The sequence below is a fragment of the Phanerochaete carnosa genome, assembly GCF_000300595.1.
Source record: "Phanerochaete carnosa HHB-10118-sp unplaced genomic scaffold PHACAscaffold_14, whole genome shotgun sequence".
Taxonomy (NCBI): Eukaryota; Fungi; Basidiomycota; class Agaricomycetes; order Polyporales; family Phanerochaetaceae; genus Phanerochaete; species Phanerochaete carnosa.
This window is the reverse complement of record NW_006767641.1, coordinates 104,949-122,131: the sequence shown is the minus strand read 5'-3', so window position 1 is coordinate 122,131 and position 17,183 is coordinate 104,949. Positions and strand designations below refer to the sequence as shown.

Here is a 17,183-nt window from a genome sequence, read left to right as displayed (position 1 = left end):
CAAGAATAAAGACTATGGATGAGGACAAAAATGAGTGGCAGTGGATCTGTGTACGCAGGCTGTCTCGTGAGACAGAATCACCATGTGCATTATCGCGCCATCATATCCTAGTCCAATATATGTGCAGCATCAGCCCAAACAAGCCATGGGGAATGGTTCAGTCTCAAAGCTGTGCATGGGGAGTAGCTCGAAATTAGCAGCTGCACTGGACTGCACCTCCCAGGATCATGTGCATTGTTGTGCACATATAACAACCTCTTGAACTGCAGACCAGAGCTGTTATTGTCTCTGCCTGAATAATAGAGTGTAGTGCTAGCTGCTGCGCAGCATCTGCAATTGCTCATCTTCAACTTTGAGTCTTCGAGGTTTGTGAATGGCTTCAGGCCAGAAAACATCCATAACTTGTTCTTCGAGCACATGCCCCTGCGCCATGCTCAGGATCTCGATGGCACAGAAAAAGGGGAAATGCCTCCGCGCATGGTGCACACCTACAGCGACTTCTGTCACTGTTTGTGGACCGTTCGCGAGGTTGTTGCCTGTGAAATAGTCATCCAAGCTATGCTTGAGCCTGGGTGATGATGTCAGATTAAAAACTAGTAAGAAATGAAGGGGCGCACCACCAAGCATCCGTGTGCAAGCTCGGGTCGACAAAAGTACACTGTTAAGATGTGCCCAAAGCACCTTGCCAATGGCAGGACTTGTAAATGATGGTCATTAACATCTGTGCCCACTTTAGCGAGCACCTATATCAGACACATCGCCGTGTGAAGTATAACATAGTTTATAGTGCCCGTGTTATGCTAGATACACATGCTGTACACAGTCGTAGTGTTACAAACAAGTCAATTATTCCAAAATTACAGTAGCAGAACACTCCTTGTCAGTGACAGTGGAGCGCGATAAAACTTTTTCCAAACCTGCTGCAAAAAGAAATCTTATGCTCCCACATGCACCTGCCGACCTAAACCACACACGTCGGCTTGACATCAAACATTGCCCTCAGCTCATACACCCTTTCCATCAAATGCTCTGCCTATATCCGCACCTTCAAGCTCCGGTGCACATACACCAGATGTGTTTCTTGCTCCGGGATGACACCCACGCAGCTCACGACAAAGTTTCCATACACCTCTGCCTTCCACTGGCCATTCATGGCGTGCTGCGCATAGTAGCACATTGGCAGCAGTTCAAGCACTCACTGGCTGTGGGCAGGCCTGAGCTAGTTCTACACTGAGCTCAGCACGTCTGCGACATCTTCCTGTTCACTTAGGCGTGCGCCAATGGTACTATCGGGCATGAGCATAGCAGCTCGGAGCACTGGCATGTATCTGGGTACAAGCACACAGCTTCGAGCCCGATTCTGTGCAAGAGCTCGGCGTAAAAATGAGTGGTGGTGTTCATGAGGAAACACTGGCGCACCGTACACTGCACGGGATATGTGTCAAACTGCGCCACTCACCGAGCTGCCACCAATGTCTGCACAAATATGTAAGCACGGGCTGCATGGAATAATTTTCTTTTGATACGGTGTCCTGTGACCCACACCTCCAGAGTGTGTCTTGAAAGCATGGCGCTATTGTTTGAAGAATTTGTGCTCCATCGTTTTCTGCCCAGCATCCAGGTGACCAGCGCAAAGTGGGCACCTTGTGTTGCTTCGCATAAGCTCCTTGTCTGGCGATCACAGCAAATCCTGTGGTACATGTCGCAGGTGATTCGCCAAGGCGAACAAAACCGGCACCAAGTTCAGGTCTACAACATTAAACAATATCGGCAGGAATAGTGTGACATTGAGGATGGCCATCACACAGTTGTAGCACTTCTTCTAACTGCGGGCATAAGCGCAAAGGACTTGGTGGGGGCCAATAGCTGCAAGGTGTAGAATTCTGTCCAGGTCATTTGGCATTGTAGGTGCATGGAGTAAGGTTTCGGAACCGGCCAGCTCATCTTTGCTCTTGCACGCCTACTCTGGCAATTTCTCAGTGACTCCAAAACTTGACATGCATCTCGAAGGCCCAGAAACCTTGGCCTGAAGTCCGCTGAATCACAAGAGAGCTGAATAGCGCCCTGCTTGCTCTGCGACCATGACAGCATTAGCTGCCTGTCTGAGCCTCGCCATGGCGAGTGGTTCATTGATAGACCAACCTTGCCACTGCTGCCATTGTTGATCTTGGGTCATGTCTCCTCTTACTGGCCAAACAAGACAATCTGAGGTTTGTGTTCTGGTAGTGTAGATCGCTCGATATGGAGAAGATTGCACCTGAGGAATGTTGAGGTGTTCCATTGCGTGGTCAACAAGGCAAGAGTTCGAGCATGGGTGTGCAATAATACATTGAGTGAGCCTGTGACTATGAATGTTTGTGAGCAATGAAGAGGCCAAACAATTCCTGGACTCACTCTAGAACATAAGCATATGAACAATGCACAGATTATCATATATGGACCCTTCTAACTAGTGCAACTAACATGATGCAAAGTTGGGGTGGTTGGGCAGCAGCACATTGCAGGACGCAAGGGTGTTGGCAAAAAGGTGGTGAAAGAGCATACAGTGACAGATATAGGATATGAGAAGGGCGACATCAACTGGAGAGACAGACAGAGCTGGCGCTCTGTCTTGGAGCGCTGAAGATAAAGTATCAAAAGTGGAAGATGGTGATGAATGAATGCAAAGCAGATATTTCAGGTGTCAATTGAAGCTGCCGAAAGCCGACGCAAATTCGGCGCAATCCAGAGTTTGGTCCAGGGTGTCCAGGGAATTCAGCGTCAGCCGGCATTCAGAAGCACCAATGGGAGATGAACAATTTCACATAGAACAGGAGAGCAACGCCGCTCACTGCATGGACAGATCTTGGACTGTCGGATGGCTGTGCAATGAGTTTGTGCCATTTTGCTTCTCCTCCTTTCAGTCCTCGTTGGAGAGCTAATCTCTATCAACAGGTCAGTAGATGGTCTTGGTCATTTGTGCCTTGAGAAAGCTGCACACCTCACAGCTCAGCAGCCTACACGCTGCCAGCCCCTGGTCCATTCTCACTCAGTCTCCCAGCTGACCTCTCATTAATGCCTGCTGATTCCCAATAGACAAGGCGGAGGGCTGCATTTGGACTGTGGCATGTACCGAGTTTGCGGGCCAGAGAGCGTCAAGGGCGAGGGCAAGAGGAAAGATGATGCACACACGATCTGTCCCTGGGTGATGGATACGGTGTGACAGATCATCATAATGTGCTATCACTGATCTCACCTGTCATGTGTCGCGTCGGATTCTGGTCACTGCTGCACGCCACATCTTCATAATGTGATGCAAGCACCGCCTGTGCCATAGAACACTGTATCTTATCAGGAACTTGGACACTCAATTTTCACTCGCTCTCTACCAAACAAAACCAGCTGCTGTTGACAATGAGTCATGTATATACTGTCTGCTATCTATATATAAATTATTGTATTTTTAGAGAGCATATTGAGGGAGAAAGGCACAGATAGAATGTTACTTATCACACTTTTACTAGATATGATAACCACCTTGCAGCTCTTCTTGCCATAGATGCTCACCTTGGAGTAATCATACATTTTGGTGGCTTATGCTTGTATGAACCAGTAAAATACATCCATTTACATATAGAAAATGTATAAATGCCACAGGAAACAGATAACATACTATGTGAGAGCAGAGAGCTCTCCAGAGCCACTAGTACATGGAAAGAAGTGCTCATCAGAATTGCTTTATAGGATTATTTTGCTAATTTGGGTACTTATACTTCTATCTTATGTGTAAGAATAAGACTGGACATATTGCTGATTTTTGGAGGACCAGTTCTTAGCTGAGAGTTGCATTCAAGCTGGAAATTTATCTGAGGGACACTGATGTCTCCTAATCAAGAACCAAGGCCACTACTACTGGGGTATTACATGATTATATTATGTAACAGCCTGTGCTTCCATTATACAGACTTTTAGGACCCCCTATTACACTGTGAGCATTGCAGAGCCCAATGCAATAGCGAGAGAGAGTGCTCAGACACCTATTTAAGCACCAAAATTAGCCTGATTTGGCAGGGTTTGCCGCTGTCTGAGATCCTAGTAAATGGGTGGTTAAGCACACTCACACAAAATATTCATAGCATCGTACAAATGTATGGTGAAAATCTTCTATATTTTCCACTCACATATTTACTCGGTTTATAAGCCTCTCAGTATAATTTCTGTGGAAAACCTTCGTTCTCCTGCATGGGACACCATCTGATTTTAGGTGTCCAAGATTCTGATCAGATACAGTAGTACTCACAGTCGCATTTCCTCTCAGATTGCGACAGTCATCATGTATCATCGATCATTATCAAGTTACACTTAGAATACCCTCCTGTTGCCAGCCTCGGCCTGAAAATTCTCTTGTCTCTGGCCCATCCTTTGGCTCTATTCTCAAGCTTGATATGTGAGTAATTGCTACTAGCTGTGAAACATGACTTAGTAGTAACCCACATAGTAACTATTTCAGGCTATTCTGAGCCTGTTATAGCTATCTGGCAGTCAATTCTCACACAATCTAGCATTTAAGACATATCTATTACTCTCTGATATAGCAGCAATCAAAACATACACCCCATTTGGGAGATATGTTATAACATACTGTTTTGGGCGCTTATTTAGTTTTATGACATGAGAAGGTGGAGAACATATGTTGAAACATATTTGCTATACTAAATATATGCCAGAAAGCGAAATTGGGCCCGCTATTCACAGAATACTCGCTGGGAGTCGAGTTTTTGCAGTCTTAGCGCGGTCTTAATCTCCGCCAGCCCGCCATCAACCCGCCATCAGCCCGCTGGTGCCACAAAGCTGCCACTACCCGAGTTTCCGGCTCCTGAGCACCCAATGAGGTCACAGCATCAATTTCGCTTGTGGGGGCCATTCCTGGCTCAATTCCTCTCCTCTCCTTTGTCCAATGGACTCCAAACCTTCTAGGATATGTACCTATACCTATTTAGAGTAGTTATGTGCAGTTTAGAGCGAACACAACCACTGTATAATATACCATGCTTTTGTTTCTATTAAAAATCGAATTTTTCGGCCTGGACGTAGCAGAAGACCTTTTCCAAAGCTCCTACAGCTCTTCTAATATTATACACTCATAATAGATTGCATTGAAACCCTTTCCAAGAGTTTGGGAAGCCTGAGGCATCCACAAACTCTCTGTAGAGCCTGCGAGACTTGGCACAAAAATGGCACATATCAAATGTTTTTATATGCTGGGAGGTGTCGCTTTTAGCCCAGGATAGGACATCTATGGTTTATTTTCGATTCCAAGCCCTGGAAGCTGTTCAATTGAGCAGATCTTAGTGTTTTCTATGGGCGCCTATTTGCTGATCTTGTTGAAAACACCCCCTACTGGATCAACGACTTAAAATCAGATGGGCGGACCATTTCCAATCAACTCCTAGCCTATTAAAATGGAGGTATACAACTTTCGAAGTCCATGGGACATGTATTGGTGGAGTAGTGCATTAGTTAACCCCGGAGTGACACCTTGATCAAGTTCTGACCAGTTCAAAACCACCATCTGTGCACAGGTGTGTGCCTGGCTCCTACAGCATAGGTGGGAAGGGGATCACCACCTGGGAGGGTCAGAATATGTCAGAATACTGTGTATGTAGCTGCATTTAGCTTATCTCTGCCTGTAGGCTTCTGTACATCTGCATATGTGGTGTTTTTAAGCTCTGTTTGCATACCCATGTTGTTGAGTGTAGGTTAGCCCTTTCCCAGTGTGATAAGGCTCCACAGAGCTGTATATATTATTTACTAGTGCTAAGGCACCTGCATAACCATTTGTATCTAGCTGCATTCATTACTAAAGGCTGAGAACAGTGTCCAAGCTATCATGAGTGCAATAAGGGTTCTGGCCTCCTGCCTGCATCTCTGCATGTTATTCTGGCCTTGAAATTGCTTCCCTACACTTGAATAATATGTATATATATGTCTAGAGCCATCCAACTTTCTTTCAAGCTCTGTACAAGGTACAGGACCATCTGTTTCTGGTGCCCTTTTTCGCTTTAAAGATTATTTATTATCTATTACAATGTATACATCACAGGAAGACATGAGGGTTTAGTTCTACACTACAAAAGTATAGTAGAACCTATTCTAACACTTTCCCTAACAGTTCTATGAGGGAGAAAGGAAGGGGAGCAGGTGCAATAGCCTGCAGAAGCTGGTTTCTCGCGCTCTGGCGCTTATTTCAAATCCGGGAGTGCTACCATATATATCCAAAAACTAGCCGGCTCCTGGCGAGTTTTTTGTGAATAGCAGCCCAAATACTGGATTACTGGACTGCTTACCAATGGAGAACTTGTTTGTACATATGTTCTCCATGACATGATGCAAAAACATTCAACATGTAGCATGTTCAAAACATATGATATGTTTTAAAGTGCTTTACTACACTGGGATAATGTTTTGGCTTAGTCATCTTTTCAGAAAGTTGGTATATACCGTATGTAGTCTAATTTCAAGCTCAGACACCTTTATTTGGACTATTGCAGCCTAAAACAGTTGCTACCTGGATTACTACTATATCATGTTTCATGGCTTGTAGCAATTACTCACATATCAAGCTTCAAACCTGGGCTAACGCCTCACACGCATTCCAGCGGCTCTCGATATCATGTCTCAAATGGAACTTCATGCTTCTGTCTATCTGCTGACTCCTACAGAAGATGCAGTGTTCTTAGTTCTAGGCAGAGAAGAACACGGCGAAATGTTTGGCTGGTCTGAGTGAGTACATCAATGATCAAGTACGCTGTTCTGAACTAACTTGCTCAGTCTTCCCCACTTTTCCGTTGGCACCAAAGGCCAACTGTTCCCAATCACCATCCTCTGCATAAACGAGGATGAGTACAACAAGCTATGCATTATTGCCCTATACACCTACCGCATCACCTGTAAGAAAATCTGCAACCATTACGACATCAGCCAGGCACTGTCACTACTTCACGACTGGGAGTGCATTTCGGAGGTTCTCTCTTCTCCAGGCAGGTTCTATCCAGTGTTCAAAGGCAACGAAGGCCATGAGATGATCACACTTTGCTGGTGCACAGTATTTACCCAACTAACTACCAATATGCGGGTGTTGAACAACCTCCAGGGCTAACGCATATGAACTCTATCAAGGGCAGGCTCGCCCTCATGTTGGCCACAGATGCATTCCACTACTGGAGGCCCTTATGTCCATGATATTGAGAGATAGAAAACCGTGGAGACTTACTGACGTTCAGGAGAACCTCTCCCACTTTGATGCTGAACTTGACAGACTAACATCGAGTTTCTCTTCTATTCAACTAGGTGAACAGACCAATGTGGGTCCTGGTGCAGTTGGCCCCTCAACTCCCAAGAGTAAGCTGCTTTTGCCGATGCGCAAGGTTGCTCCTCTCCCATGCAAGGCTCCATTCAATTCATGCAGTCGCACACCCCTTCAGTTGGCAAAGCTGTGCAGCAAGGAGCCGGTTGTTTTCCCGAGTGACACTGAATATGACTCTGAAATTGAGGTTCTCGAAGATCTTCCCATCAAAGCATCTGACAAGGGCCAAAGTAAGTGTATGATTATAAAGCTTGTGCAAATACTGACGCTATGCTAGGTCTTGTCCCTGGTGATGCTGATCACAGTGGTCGTGTGACAGCATCACCAGCTCCGGCCTCATAGGCCACTTCGGCTGTGCAGACTTCGCCCTCTGAGACTCCAACTCTAGCTGCACAGACCCTGCCCTCCAATTTTCTGATCACGACCATCGAGTTAGATCGCATCTTAGCTCCTGTCCCCTTATCATGCGAAGAGGCAGACGACAGATTAAATGATGAAAGTGAGTATGTTTCATCAACAGTGATTGATTAATCTGACATCATCTCTGGCGCAGAGGGGAACCACAACTTCTATATGCATGTCTGTGACACAGATGGACATGTAACTGGTGCTTACAAGGAGGATCCCAGTCTGTCTCATGTTATGATGCCATCTCTTGGCCCTGTTGTTGATGCATTTCTCGATGCGTTTGGATTCTCTGCCTCCTTTTGCTTTGAGGTGCAACATGCCTTTGAGATCTGTGACAGCATTGAGGACTTTTCAATGTACATGGTAAGGTGGATTCTGCACGCCGAGGCTCATTGGTTCTACTTCCACATCCATGTTAATCCCTTTCAGAAGGAGCCGACTTTCCGTCACTGTCATTACATAATGCCTGTATAGCCGCTGTACCAATCATTTGCATGCCTTCGGTTATTTGTGACATCGCCTTGCTAGTTATTACTTTTTGCGCAGATCATTTAATTTCTCTTGTTTATTGACACTCAACAAACTTGCACATAATGTGGCTAGCCGAAGTTTCGAACACAAGGTGAGTCGCATATAAAATTTTATTCACTTAGCATGCTGTAGCTCTCTCATGCCTCTGTTGCTGCTAACGCTCTGTTATCTGACACTCTGCTATGCCAGAGACAATCCACAAACAAGCAGCACTCCATGACCTCGGCTACCTGACTTGCAAGCCTCTCCAACAGATGGTGCACAGGATTGTGCAACACCGCAAACAACATGTTTGACAGAAGACAACCTGCGAGAAGGAGGCCGCTGCTGCTAAGTGGCATGAGAATAAAGGTAAGATTAACGATGCTGTCGACGCTGTTGTGCAGATCTGCTGGGACAAGGCAGCCGAGATCTACAAAGAGCTCCAGGTCCTGACACCAAAGAAATTTTACGAGCTTATTGTCCAGCATAGAGGAAAGAAGCTCACCACGAAGGCAGTTAGTCTGTGGAATGCATATCTTTGTAAAAAAGCTCAGAAGGTTGCGGCAAGTGCATTGCCTTTCTTTTATTTGTGTATATGTTGACTTACATCTGTTGGTAAAACTTCTGCCTGATGCAAACCGTCCAAAAATCTCTGACATCGTGCATGAGGCAGCAAACGAGTAGGCAGACATGTGCGAAGAATAACACGTTGAGGCCATGGAAGGCATCATTGCTGGGATAGAGGAGTTGCACGAGAACCAGAAGTATGTGATGCACAGCATGGAGATGGCCATGTTCCATGATGTAAGAGCGACGCTAGATCGGTGGGATAACGAGATATGTCTCTTCATCACCATTATGTATCGTGCTAACGCGAACTTCCAGCTTACAGCGCTGAACAGTCGCACGGGCGATGAGATCTTCTACTGTGGGGTACACCCAGACTTCGACCAATATACGAGGCCACGCACGTTCATGACAAGCAAGAACGTTGAAGAGTTCTTTTCTCTGTGTCTGAAGATAGATTGTGAGAAGTCCGCGAAGAAGATGGAGTGCTTCGGTGATAGCATCAGCTCGGCATCCATTAGTAAACGTAGAAGTAATCTTACTCACAGAACATTTTGAGGACAAGCTTCACAATGAAGCTCTTCATTTGAAGATCTTGTAGAGAAGTTCGAGCACACAAGAGAATGAGGGGAATTGGATGATTTTTCTTTTTAATTGTACGAGGCGTACAACGCGTATATATACATGATGAATACAAAGGAGACGTGTGCCACTGCATCACAGACAAAAGGGGGTGGCACCAAAAGCACGCACTATACAGCCACAAACGATATGGCATGAGCCTCTCGTTTGTCAGGTGCACCAAACGTGAACTACGACACTCCCCCTCAACGAGCACGAAGCCCGATTCGAGTGAGTTGCCTCCGTGTGCGGGACGAGTCAGGGCCTTGGTGAAAAGGTCGGCCTGATTGTCTTCAGATGCGCAGTAGGTGACCGTAATCTCGTTGGAGATTATGCATTCACGAGTGAAATGATACCGCACATCGATGTGCTTGGAGCGCTTGTGGAATTGATTGTTTTGCGAGAATGCGATGGCAGCCTGGTTGTCACCGAGAAGGGGTGTCGGGCCGTCTGAGAGTAGTCCCAGGTCGAAAAAGAGAGCGCGAAGCCACACAGCTTCCTTGGTAGCGTGTGCGAGAGCCATGTACTCCGATTCCATGCTCGAGAGTGTGACGGAGCGCTGCTTGAGCGAGCTCTAACTGATAGCTCCCCCTGCGAGCGTGTAAACGTAGCTGGAAATTGAGCGGCGGTCGACAAGGGAAGTCGCCCAGTCGGCGTCGGTATAGCCGGTGGGAACATTGCCATCATCCGACCGATAAGTGAGGCCGAGTGTGCACGTGCCGTTCAGGTACCGGAAAATGTGTTTGACTGCCATGATGTGCGCAGCAGACGGGCGAGCGGTGAACTGGCTAAGGTGCTGGACGGCGAACATGATGTCAGGTCTTGTGCTGACAGCTGTGTACATGAGCGAGCCAATTGCGGCTGCGTACGGAAATGTTGTATCGGGTGCGACGTTCTCGGGTGTGGGCGTGAGGTGGACGTCCGGGTCCATGGGCATGCGGACGGGCTTGCTGTCGAGTATGCTGAAACATTCGATGATGGTTGTGAGGTAGGTGGTCTAGTGCATTGTGTAGATACCGCGTTCACGGTCGATGTCGAATTCGATGCCAATATACTTCTTGATTTCGCCCATATCGGTGACTTCCAGTCGGGATGCAATCTGCTTCTTAACAGTTGTGAGAACGGTGAGGTTCGATGTCATGAGAGACATGTCGTCGACGTGCGTGATGATGAAAATGGAGGCACCATTGAGTGCGCGGGCGTACACGCAGGCGTCGGCAGAAAGTTGGCAGAAGTCGAGAGCTGCGAGCTCGTAGTTGAGTTTGATGTTCCAGGTGCGGCCAGCTTGCAGTAGCCCATAGATAGCCTTGCGCAGTCGCCAGACACGTCCGGTGCCATCGTTGTACTCAGGTGGTTGGACCATGTAGATTTCTTCTTCGAGTTCAGCGTGAAGATATGCTCCAGTGACGTCAAGTTGGTGTATGAAGAGTTGATAGAGTGCTGAGATGGCCACGAGACTGCAGAGGGATTCTTGTCAACAGACTGGTGCGTAGGTCTCGAAGAAATCTTTCCCAGGCTTCTGCGTGAAGCCTTGGCCAACGAGTCGTGCCTTGTACTTGCTGATATCGCCACCAGCCTTCCGTTTGATTACAAATACCCACCGGCAGCCAATGGGCTTGCAGCCCGGGGGCAGGTCGACCAGCTCGTAGGTCGATAGTCGATCCAGCTGTGTGATTTCGGCATCCATGGCGGTCTTCCAGTGTGACCAGTCGGGTCGCGATTTGACTTTGGGTACGCTCTGCGGCTCGTCCGTGTAGGTGTGGAAACATGCTTCGCCAGCCACGAAATGCGCCTTCGTGCTGTCGTCATCCGCTTTGGGCTTCCGAACCTGGTAGCCTGCGGCCTCGCGATAGTTGATTGATGCAGGAGTTGCTGAGCGTGCGGAGCAACGAATAGAGGAAGATGGATTGCCAGCGTCGACTTTGATATCATCGGAGGTCAAATCCAGTGCGGGTTTAGCAGAGGTGGGAGATGGAGTGGTGTCCTCGGCCAGAGGACTTGACTTGTCTTGCACGAGCGGCACATTCTCCTCCTCAAGTCGAGGACTCGGCACCTCGGGGATCAGTGGCGTCCTCGTCTTAGGGAAAACGACATTCTGAGACGTCAGAATCTGGCGCGAACGTGAGTTATAGTACCGATATGCCTGGCTTCCATCGCTGAAACCGGTGAACAGGAATTTTTCTGACTTCGCCTCGAGCTTGTTCTGCTGGGTCTCCGGCCTGAGCACCCAGACGTCAGAACTAAACTCGTGTAGGTCGGAGACGTTGGGCACCTTGCCCCAGAAAGCCTCGTAAGGTGTCTTCCCACCCAGTGCGCGCATGGGAGACCGGTTCTTCAGGAAGCACGCATATGCGACAGCGTCTTCCCATAAGAACTTCGGCAGGTTCTTCGCGATGAGCATCACACGAGCATGTTCGACAAGAGTGCGATTTAGGCGTTCGGCAATCCCGTTCTGGGCAGGTGAGTACGGCGCCGTCGTCTCAAGAATGATGCCTTGCTCATCGAGATAGGCCTTGAACTTGCCGTCGACAAATTCCTTCGCGTTGTCACAGCAGACAGCCTTGAGCTTCTTCCCGGTTTGCTTCTCGACGCGGGCCTTGTACTTCTTGAAGTGGTCGAGCGCAGCATCGCGTGACCTCATGAAGCTAATAGTGGAATCGCAGAACTTCGCGTTGGTGAACGACACATAGTACCAATTGCGGTGGATCGATTCAGTCTGCGCTGGAACCCAGGTGTTGAACATGGTGAGTTCGCCAATGTCTTATTACTGCATCTCTGACTCCTTCGGGAAGGGGCATCTAGCCTGTTTTGCCTAAATACAGGGTTCGCATGTGAAATCAAAATCTGAGGACTTGTCGACGTCCATGCTGACCGAGTGCTTCTTGAGATTGCGAAGTTGCGCCTTGTTGAGATGGCCCAAGATGCAATGCCACTCATACCAGGTGCGTCCAGTCTTCGTGACATATGCGGTTGAAACGGCGGGGGTGACGTCCAGCTGATACAGATTATTGAATTTATGTCTGCGTCCGATCGTGCGGTCGCCCTTCTTGATAAAGAAGTCGTCACCCGAGCCGCCAAAGGTGAAACCGGCTTTGGTGAGTCGTCCCATAGATATGAGGTTGCTTGGGAGGTCAGGTGCATGGATCGCATCCTGTAGTGTGACCGAGATGTCACGTTCATTGACCTTGAAGATTACAGGGACAGTTCCGCGTCCGAGTGCTCTACACGAGCCAGCTCCCGAGATCTTGCCATCAGGCGTCTCGTGGTAGGAAGTGAAAAGGGACCGGGCGTGTACGATGTGCGACTGAGTGGCCGAGTCTGCCAGCCATAGGCCCGAGTGCGCAACGAACGTCTGTTCGTTGAAGATGTTGAACTCATAGGAGTCGTCTGTATTGTGATTGAGGGTGTGATGCGCCTTCGACGGCTTGCTGCTGCCGGCGTTCTTCTTCGGTCCACGGCACTCTGACGCGAGATGTCCTTCTTTGTCGCAGTTATAGCATGTTACGCCCTTGCGGAACTTGCCTTTCTTCATGTCTTTGCCTTTCTTCGCAAAGAGCGTCGTCTCGGTGGTCGCGCGTGCCTTCCGACAATTGTCTTCCGCAAGGATGCGACCAATGAGCTTGTTCGTCTTGAGATCACTGGTGTCGAGCGCGCTGACAAATGGGTCCCAGGAGTCCGAGAGGGCGGTGAGCAAGACGAATGCGAAGTCCTTGTCGCTGACTGCCAAATCGAGCGCGACGAGCTGTTCTTGGTAACCGCGCAGCGTGCGGGTCTGCTCCTCAACATTGGAGCCTTCCTCCATCATGTAGCGGAACAGCTTCTGCCGGATGAGGACAGTCGCGATTGGTCCAGAGACCTTGAACATCGCCTGGAGCGTGTCCCAGGCGTCTTTCGATGTCTTTGTGGACATGATATAGGGGATCATTGCCTCCGAGACACGGAGGCAAATCTGGGTGAGTGCCTTGCGGTCCTTCTTTGTCCACTTGTCTTCCTTATCGTTTTCGGATTTCTTTAGCTCCCCCTTAACGATAGGCCAGTAGTCCATGTCGTTCAAGATGTCCTCCATCCGGACCGTCCATGGCACGAAGTTTTCGGGTCCGCAAAGGGGTTCGATGCGGTGGCCGCTGCCACCGTAGATAGCTGTCGTCCATTCACTGTCCGCCGACATGCTGTCGTATCGTTACTCGATAATCGTGCTGATGCGGGTGTTGAGACTTAGTGTGAGAGCGAAATTTCAGGGTGCGAGATAAGTTCATTGATGCGGTCTACGCCGCGGAGCTCATAACCTCTTGTAGAGGAGTTCAAGCACACGAGAGAATGAGGGGAATTGGATGATTTTTCTTTTTAATTGTACGAGGTGTACAACGCGTATATATACATGATGAATAAAAAGGAGGCGTGTGCCACTGCGTCACAGACAAAAGGGGGTGGCACCAAAAGCACGCACCATACAGCCACAAACGATATGGCATGAGCCTCTCGTTTGTCGGGTGTGCCAAACGTGAACTATGACAGAAGAAGCTCCTGATAATGGTTGGTCCTCACACCTAAAGACACATCAGTTTTAGTGTTGAGTGACAGCAGGAGAAGACATACCTTTGACCTCAGCAAGCATAGGTGCCGTGGTCACACCAAAACTTATTGGGAAGATCAACTACAAGATGTTCTCTTGTATGACAAATAAATTTGGTATCATCTGCAACAACTGGCCGCTTGAGCAATTTAGCTGCCCTGGCTCCATCAACTCTATGCCTGAACTTGTTGTTCTCAGGTCTGCCTTCGAGTCCGGTGCCACTAGCTTTTGCAAGCTCAGTGCCGAAGAACTGGAAGCATGGCGCAAGGAACAGTTCGATCAGCTGGTCACAGAGCGCAACACAATCGAGCAGAAGACAGCAAAGCCACGGGTGACACCTTTGTCCCCCATTACCTCACCATCAGCCGCCTCTACTGATGACATGCCATCAGTAGCAGCTTCTGTTGCGCCACCACCAATGCTTGCCACCACTATTTCTGCGCCACCACCAGTGCCTGCTACCACTACTGCTGTGCCATCATTGTTGCGCCGCCATTAGCACCTGCTGCCACTGTCATGCCATCATTGATGGCTTCCTGTATGATGCTGCCCGCACCTGCCACCACCACTGAACCATTTACGCTCTCCTCTTCTGTCTCTGCTGCCTCATTGTCTTCTGTCTCTGTGACCTCATTGTTATCACTTGTCTCATTCCTATTGCTGTTGTTGCCATTCACTACTGCTTGCCTTTCTCCGCTCTGAGCACTGTCTTGAGCAACTGCCGTGCCTCCCTCAGCTGTGGGCTTTGGCATATTCCAGCTACACACCGGGAAATGAAAGCGCCAGACTGATCAGTCAGCGAGCCAATAAGTGCCACCGCGAAAGCGGCGCTCTGATGCAGGCAAGAAGTGTGGTCTGAATAAATGGACTCTGGAGAAGCAGCTCGACGTTTAGACATGAAGTTGAGGTAATGCTGTCAATAACAGCGATATTATTACTACTATTCTATGTACATTGTGCGGTACTAATGCATTGTGCTAATGCCCTTACAACTGGCGCACGCAATGATGTCATTGCCTTGGTGGCATTTGATAGTAACATGGCGGCAATGAGAACCACACGAGAAGCTAATGTCAGTGTGCAGAGCTCACAATAGCTGCAAGCCAAGGCACACGTTTGATGCCAGGGAACGCTGGCGGAAGGCAGAGTCAGGTGCAACGCATCATGTCATTCTGCTCATTCCCTGCTCTGCCCAAGCATAATTCTTTTATTCTATTGTTACAATGACATACATTCGACTAGCTAAACAAAAAGAATTGAGAAACGAAATGGCTAGAGGTGAGGAGAATAGTGAGAAGGCACATCTGATGGCTACGGCTGTCAATAGCAGACACTAGTAGGAGGGCGCAATCATATGGAAGCCAAGGAAGGACGGTAGAGCGTGATCACCCGGGTTGGCAGAAGGAGCAGAGGTGCTCGGCTATTTGGTGTGAATGTACGTCGGCAGTGCCAATCGGCTTGACAGGCTGCTCTCCCACTGCAGTTGCCAGATCGCCCACCCACAATGCCTTTGTTTGGTTTACCAGTAGGTACAAAATATGTAATCAGTACTATACAGCTGTGAAAAAATGAAATGAAATGGCCAGAAACTGGAGGAAAGAGCCGGGGGTGGTTTCAGACAGTAGTCAGCACTGTCTCAGACAGCGAACAGGCACATCTGATGGCTGAGGATGCTGGAGGGAGGCGGGGGGCTGGGCGAGATCATACAGCCAATGGGTGGAGCTGAAACATTCGGCTGTTTGGCGTGAGCACGCCCCATCAGCATCGCTGCAAATTGGCTTGGCAAGTGCTCTCCCACCTCTTGTTGCCGCCATGTTATCCTGCCCGCACACCATTTGCAAATTGAGCTGAAGCAATAGAATTGAATTTATTAGTAGTATACAGTAGTGAAAGAATAAATGAAAACGAGTAAGAACTGGGAAAGATAGGTGGAAGGCGGCCTGGAACAGTCATCAGCATCATATCAGACAGCGAGGAGGTATGATTGATGGCTGGAGATGTGGGCGGAAGACAGGGAATGGGTGGGATCATGTGATTGATGGAGGGACGGCGGCGCAAACGTTATCGCAGCACTCGGGGCAGTTAGTGCAGGGACTTAGAACATGTCCCCCAGGGCATATGTAAGGCATCTACTCTACAAAGCATGGAGAAGATAACTATGATAGTTATTAGCAAGCGTGTGGCAGACAAGAATTTTAAGTGGAGGAGCTTTGCAAAGGGGGGGGGAACTTGCCAAGCGAAGTTGTTCTGATTTTAGTGAGGCTCAGGTGACACCGTGTGTGAGAGCGGTAGCCTGATGCCTGTTTAATTAATTAATTGTCAGGATGGCGCCACAAGAATGTAATAAGACTACTTACTTGTCTCGAAAGGCCCCAACGTCATTACCCGGGCTAATGCTTTTGTCCATTCTGCGTGTTATGATGTACAAACCAGTGGTTGACCGGCTGAGCATGCTTGGACGAAGATCGTAGATAGTCCACTCGGATGCACCGATAAGGCCAGACTGTCTCATGCAGTCACCAGCATCACCATTATAACCAGGGCAAGCTGGTGTTGATGGCAGCGGCTGCAAACAGGGTGCATTGGCACCTTGAGATGGTGTCAATGGCTGCTGGTGGGGCACGTCGGCATCTCGAATGAGAGTGGCCTTCTTGCAAGGCAGCTTTGTGCTGCCCAAAATTGTGAGTTCACTGGTGAAGCCATTCACGCAAGGCTACTCACTGGATACAAGCATACTTAGAGGTGGACTCAGGCTCAGTGTCAGTGTTGACCTCGACAATCAATTCCTCATTGTTGGACATGGGCTCAAGAGGGGGCAGAAAGGCAGTACAGCATCTGATCGCCTCTGAGAAGACAGAGATGTGGTGCGCAGAGCACAAAATGTCGCAGATGCAATCCGGGGAAGGTTGGCTGTGCATGACCAATGAGAGAGAGAGTTGGTTGGGACTAGCAAGCATGGCGACATGCCTGATATACCCTAGAAAAATTTCATATTAGCCGTGGGAGCAACTGCAAAGTGGAGAAAGGTGCAACATTACATCTGCTAAGACTGAACTGAGCCGAATGGCAGTGACACGGCGTCTTCAATGTCCGTAATGGTGGCATGCCGTGCATAATTACCTGACGCTGCGTGAGCCCTCAAAAAATATTACCACA

The 17,183-nt window shown here is 48.6% G+C and overlaps 3 protein-coding genes across 3 annotated transcripts; 2 read left to right on the top strand and 1 right to left on the bottom strand.

Annotated features, from left to right (window-relative positions):
- Positions 1-312: 312 nt before the first annotated feature.
- Positions 313-1,153, bottom strand: PHACADRAFT_201644 (uncharacterized protein; the record flags this gene model as incomplete). Its single annotated transcript, XM_007401948.1, has 2 exons — positions 313-568; positions 1,068-1,153. 2 exons carry the CDS (start codon positions 1,151-1,153, stop codon positions 313-315), a joined length of 342 nt encoding a protein of 113 aa, XP_007402010.1.
- Positions 1,154-7,211: 6,058 nt separating this feature from the next.
- PHACADRAFT_33455 (uncharacterized protein) lies at positions 7,212-8,518 on the top strand (the record flags this gene model as incomplete). The annotated part of the gene is made up of 5 exons (XM_007401908.1): positions 7,212-7,532; positions 7,688-7,844; positions 7,938-8,121; positions 8,300-8,375; positions 8,417-8,518. 5 exons carry the CDS (start codon positions 7,212-7,214, stop codon positions 8,516-8,518), a joined length of 840 nt encoding a protein of 279 aa, XP_007401970.1.
- A 5,444-nt stretch (positions 8,519-13,962) lies between these two features.
- On the top strand, positions 13,963-14,526 carry PHACADRAFT_201640 (uncharacterized protein; the record flags this gene model as incomplete). Its single annotated transcript, XM_007401947.1, has 2 exons — positions 13,963-13,987; positions 14,039-14,526. The coding sequence occupies 2 exons, from the start codon at positions 13,963-13,965 to the stop codon at positions 14,524-14,526; spliced, it is 513 nt and encodes a 170-aa protein (XP_007402009.1).
- Between the last annotated feature and the right edge of the window lie 2,657 nt (positions 14,527-17,183).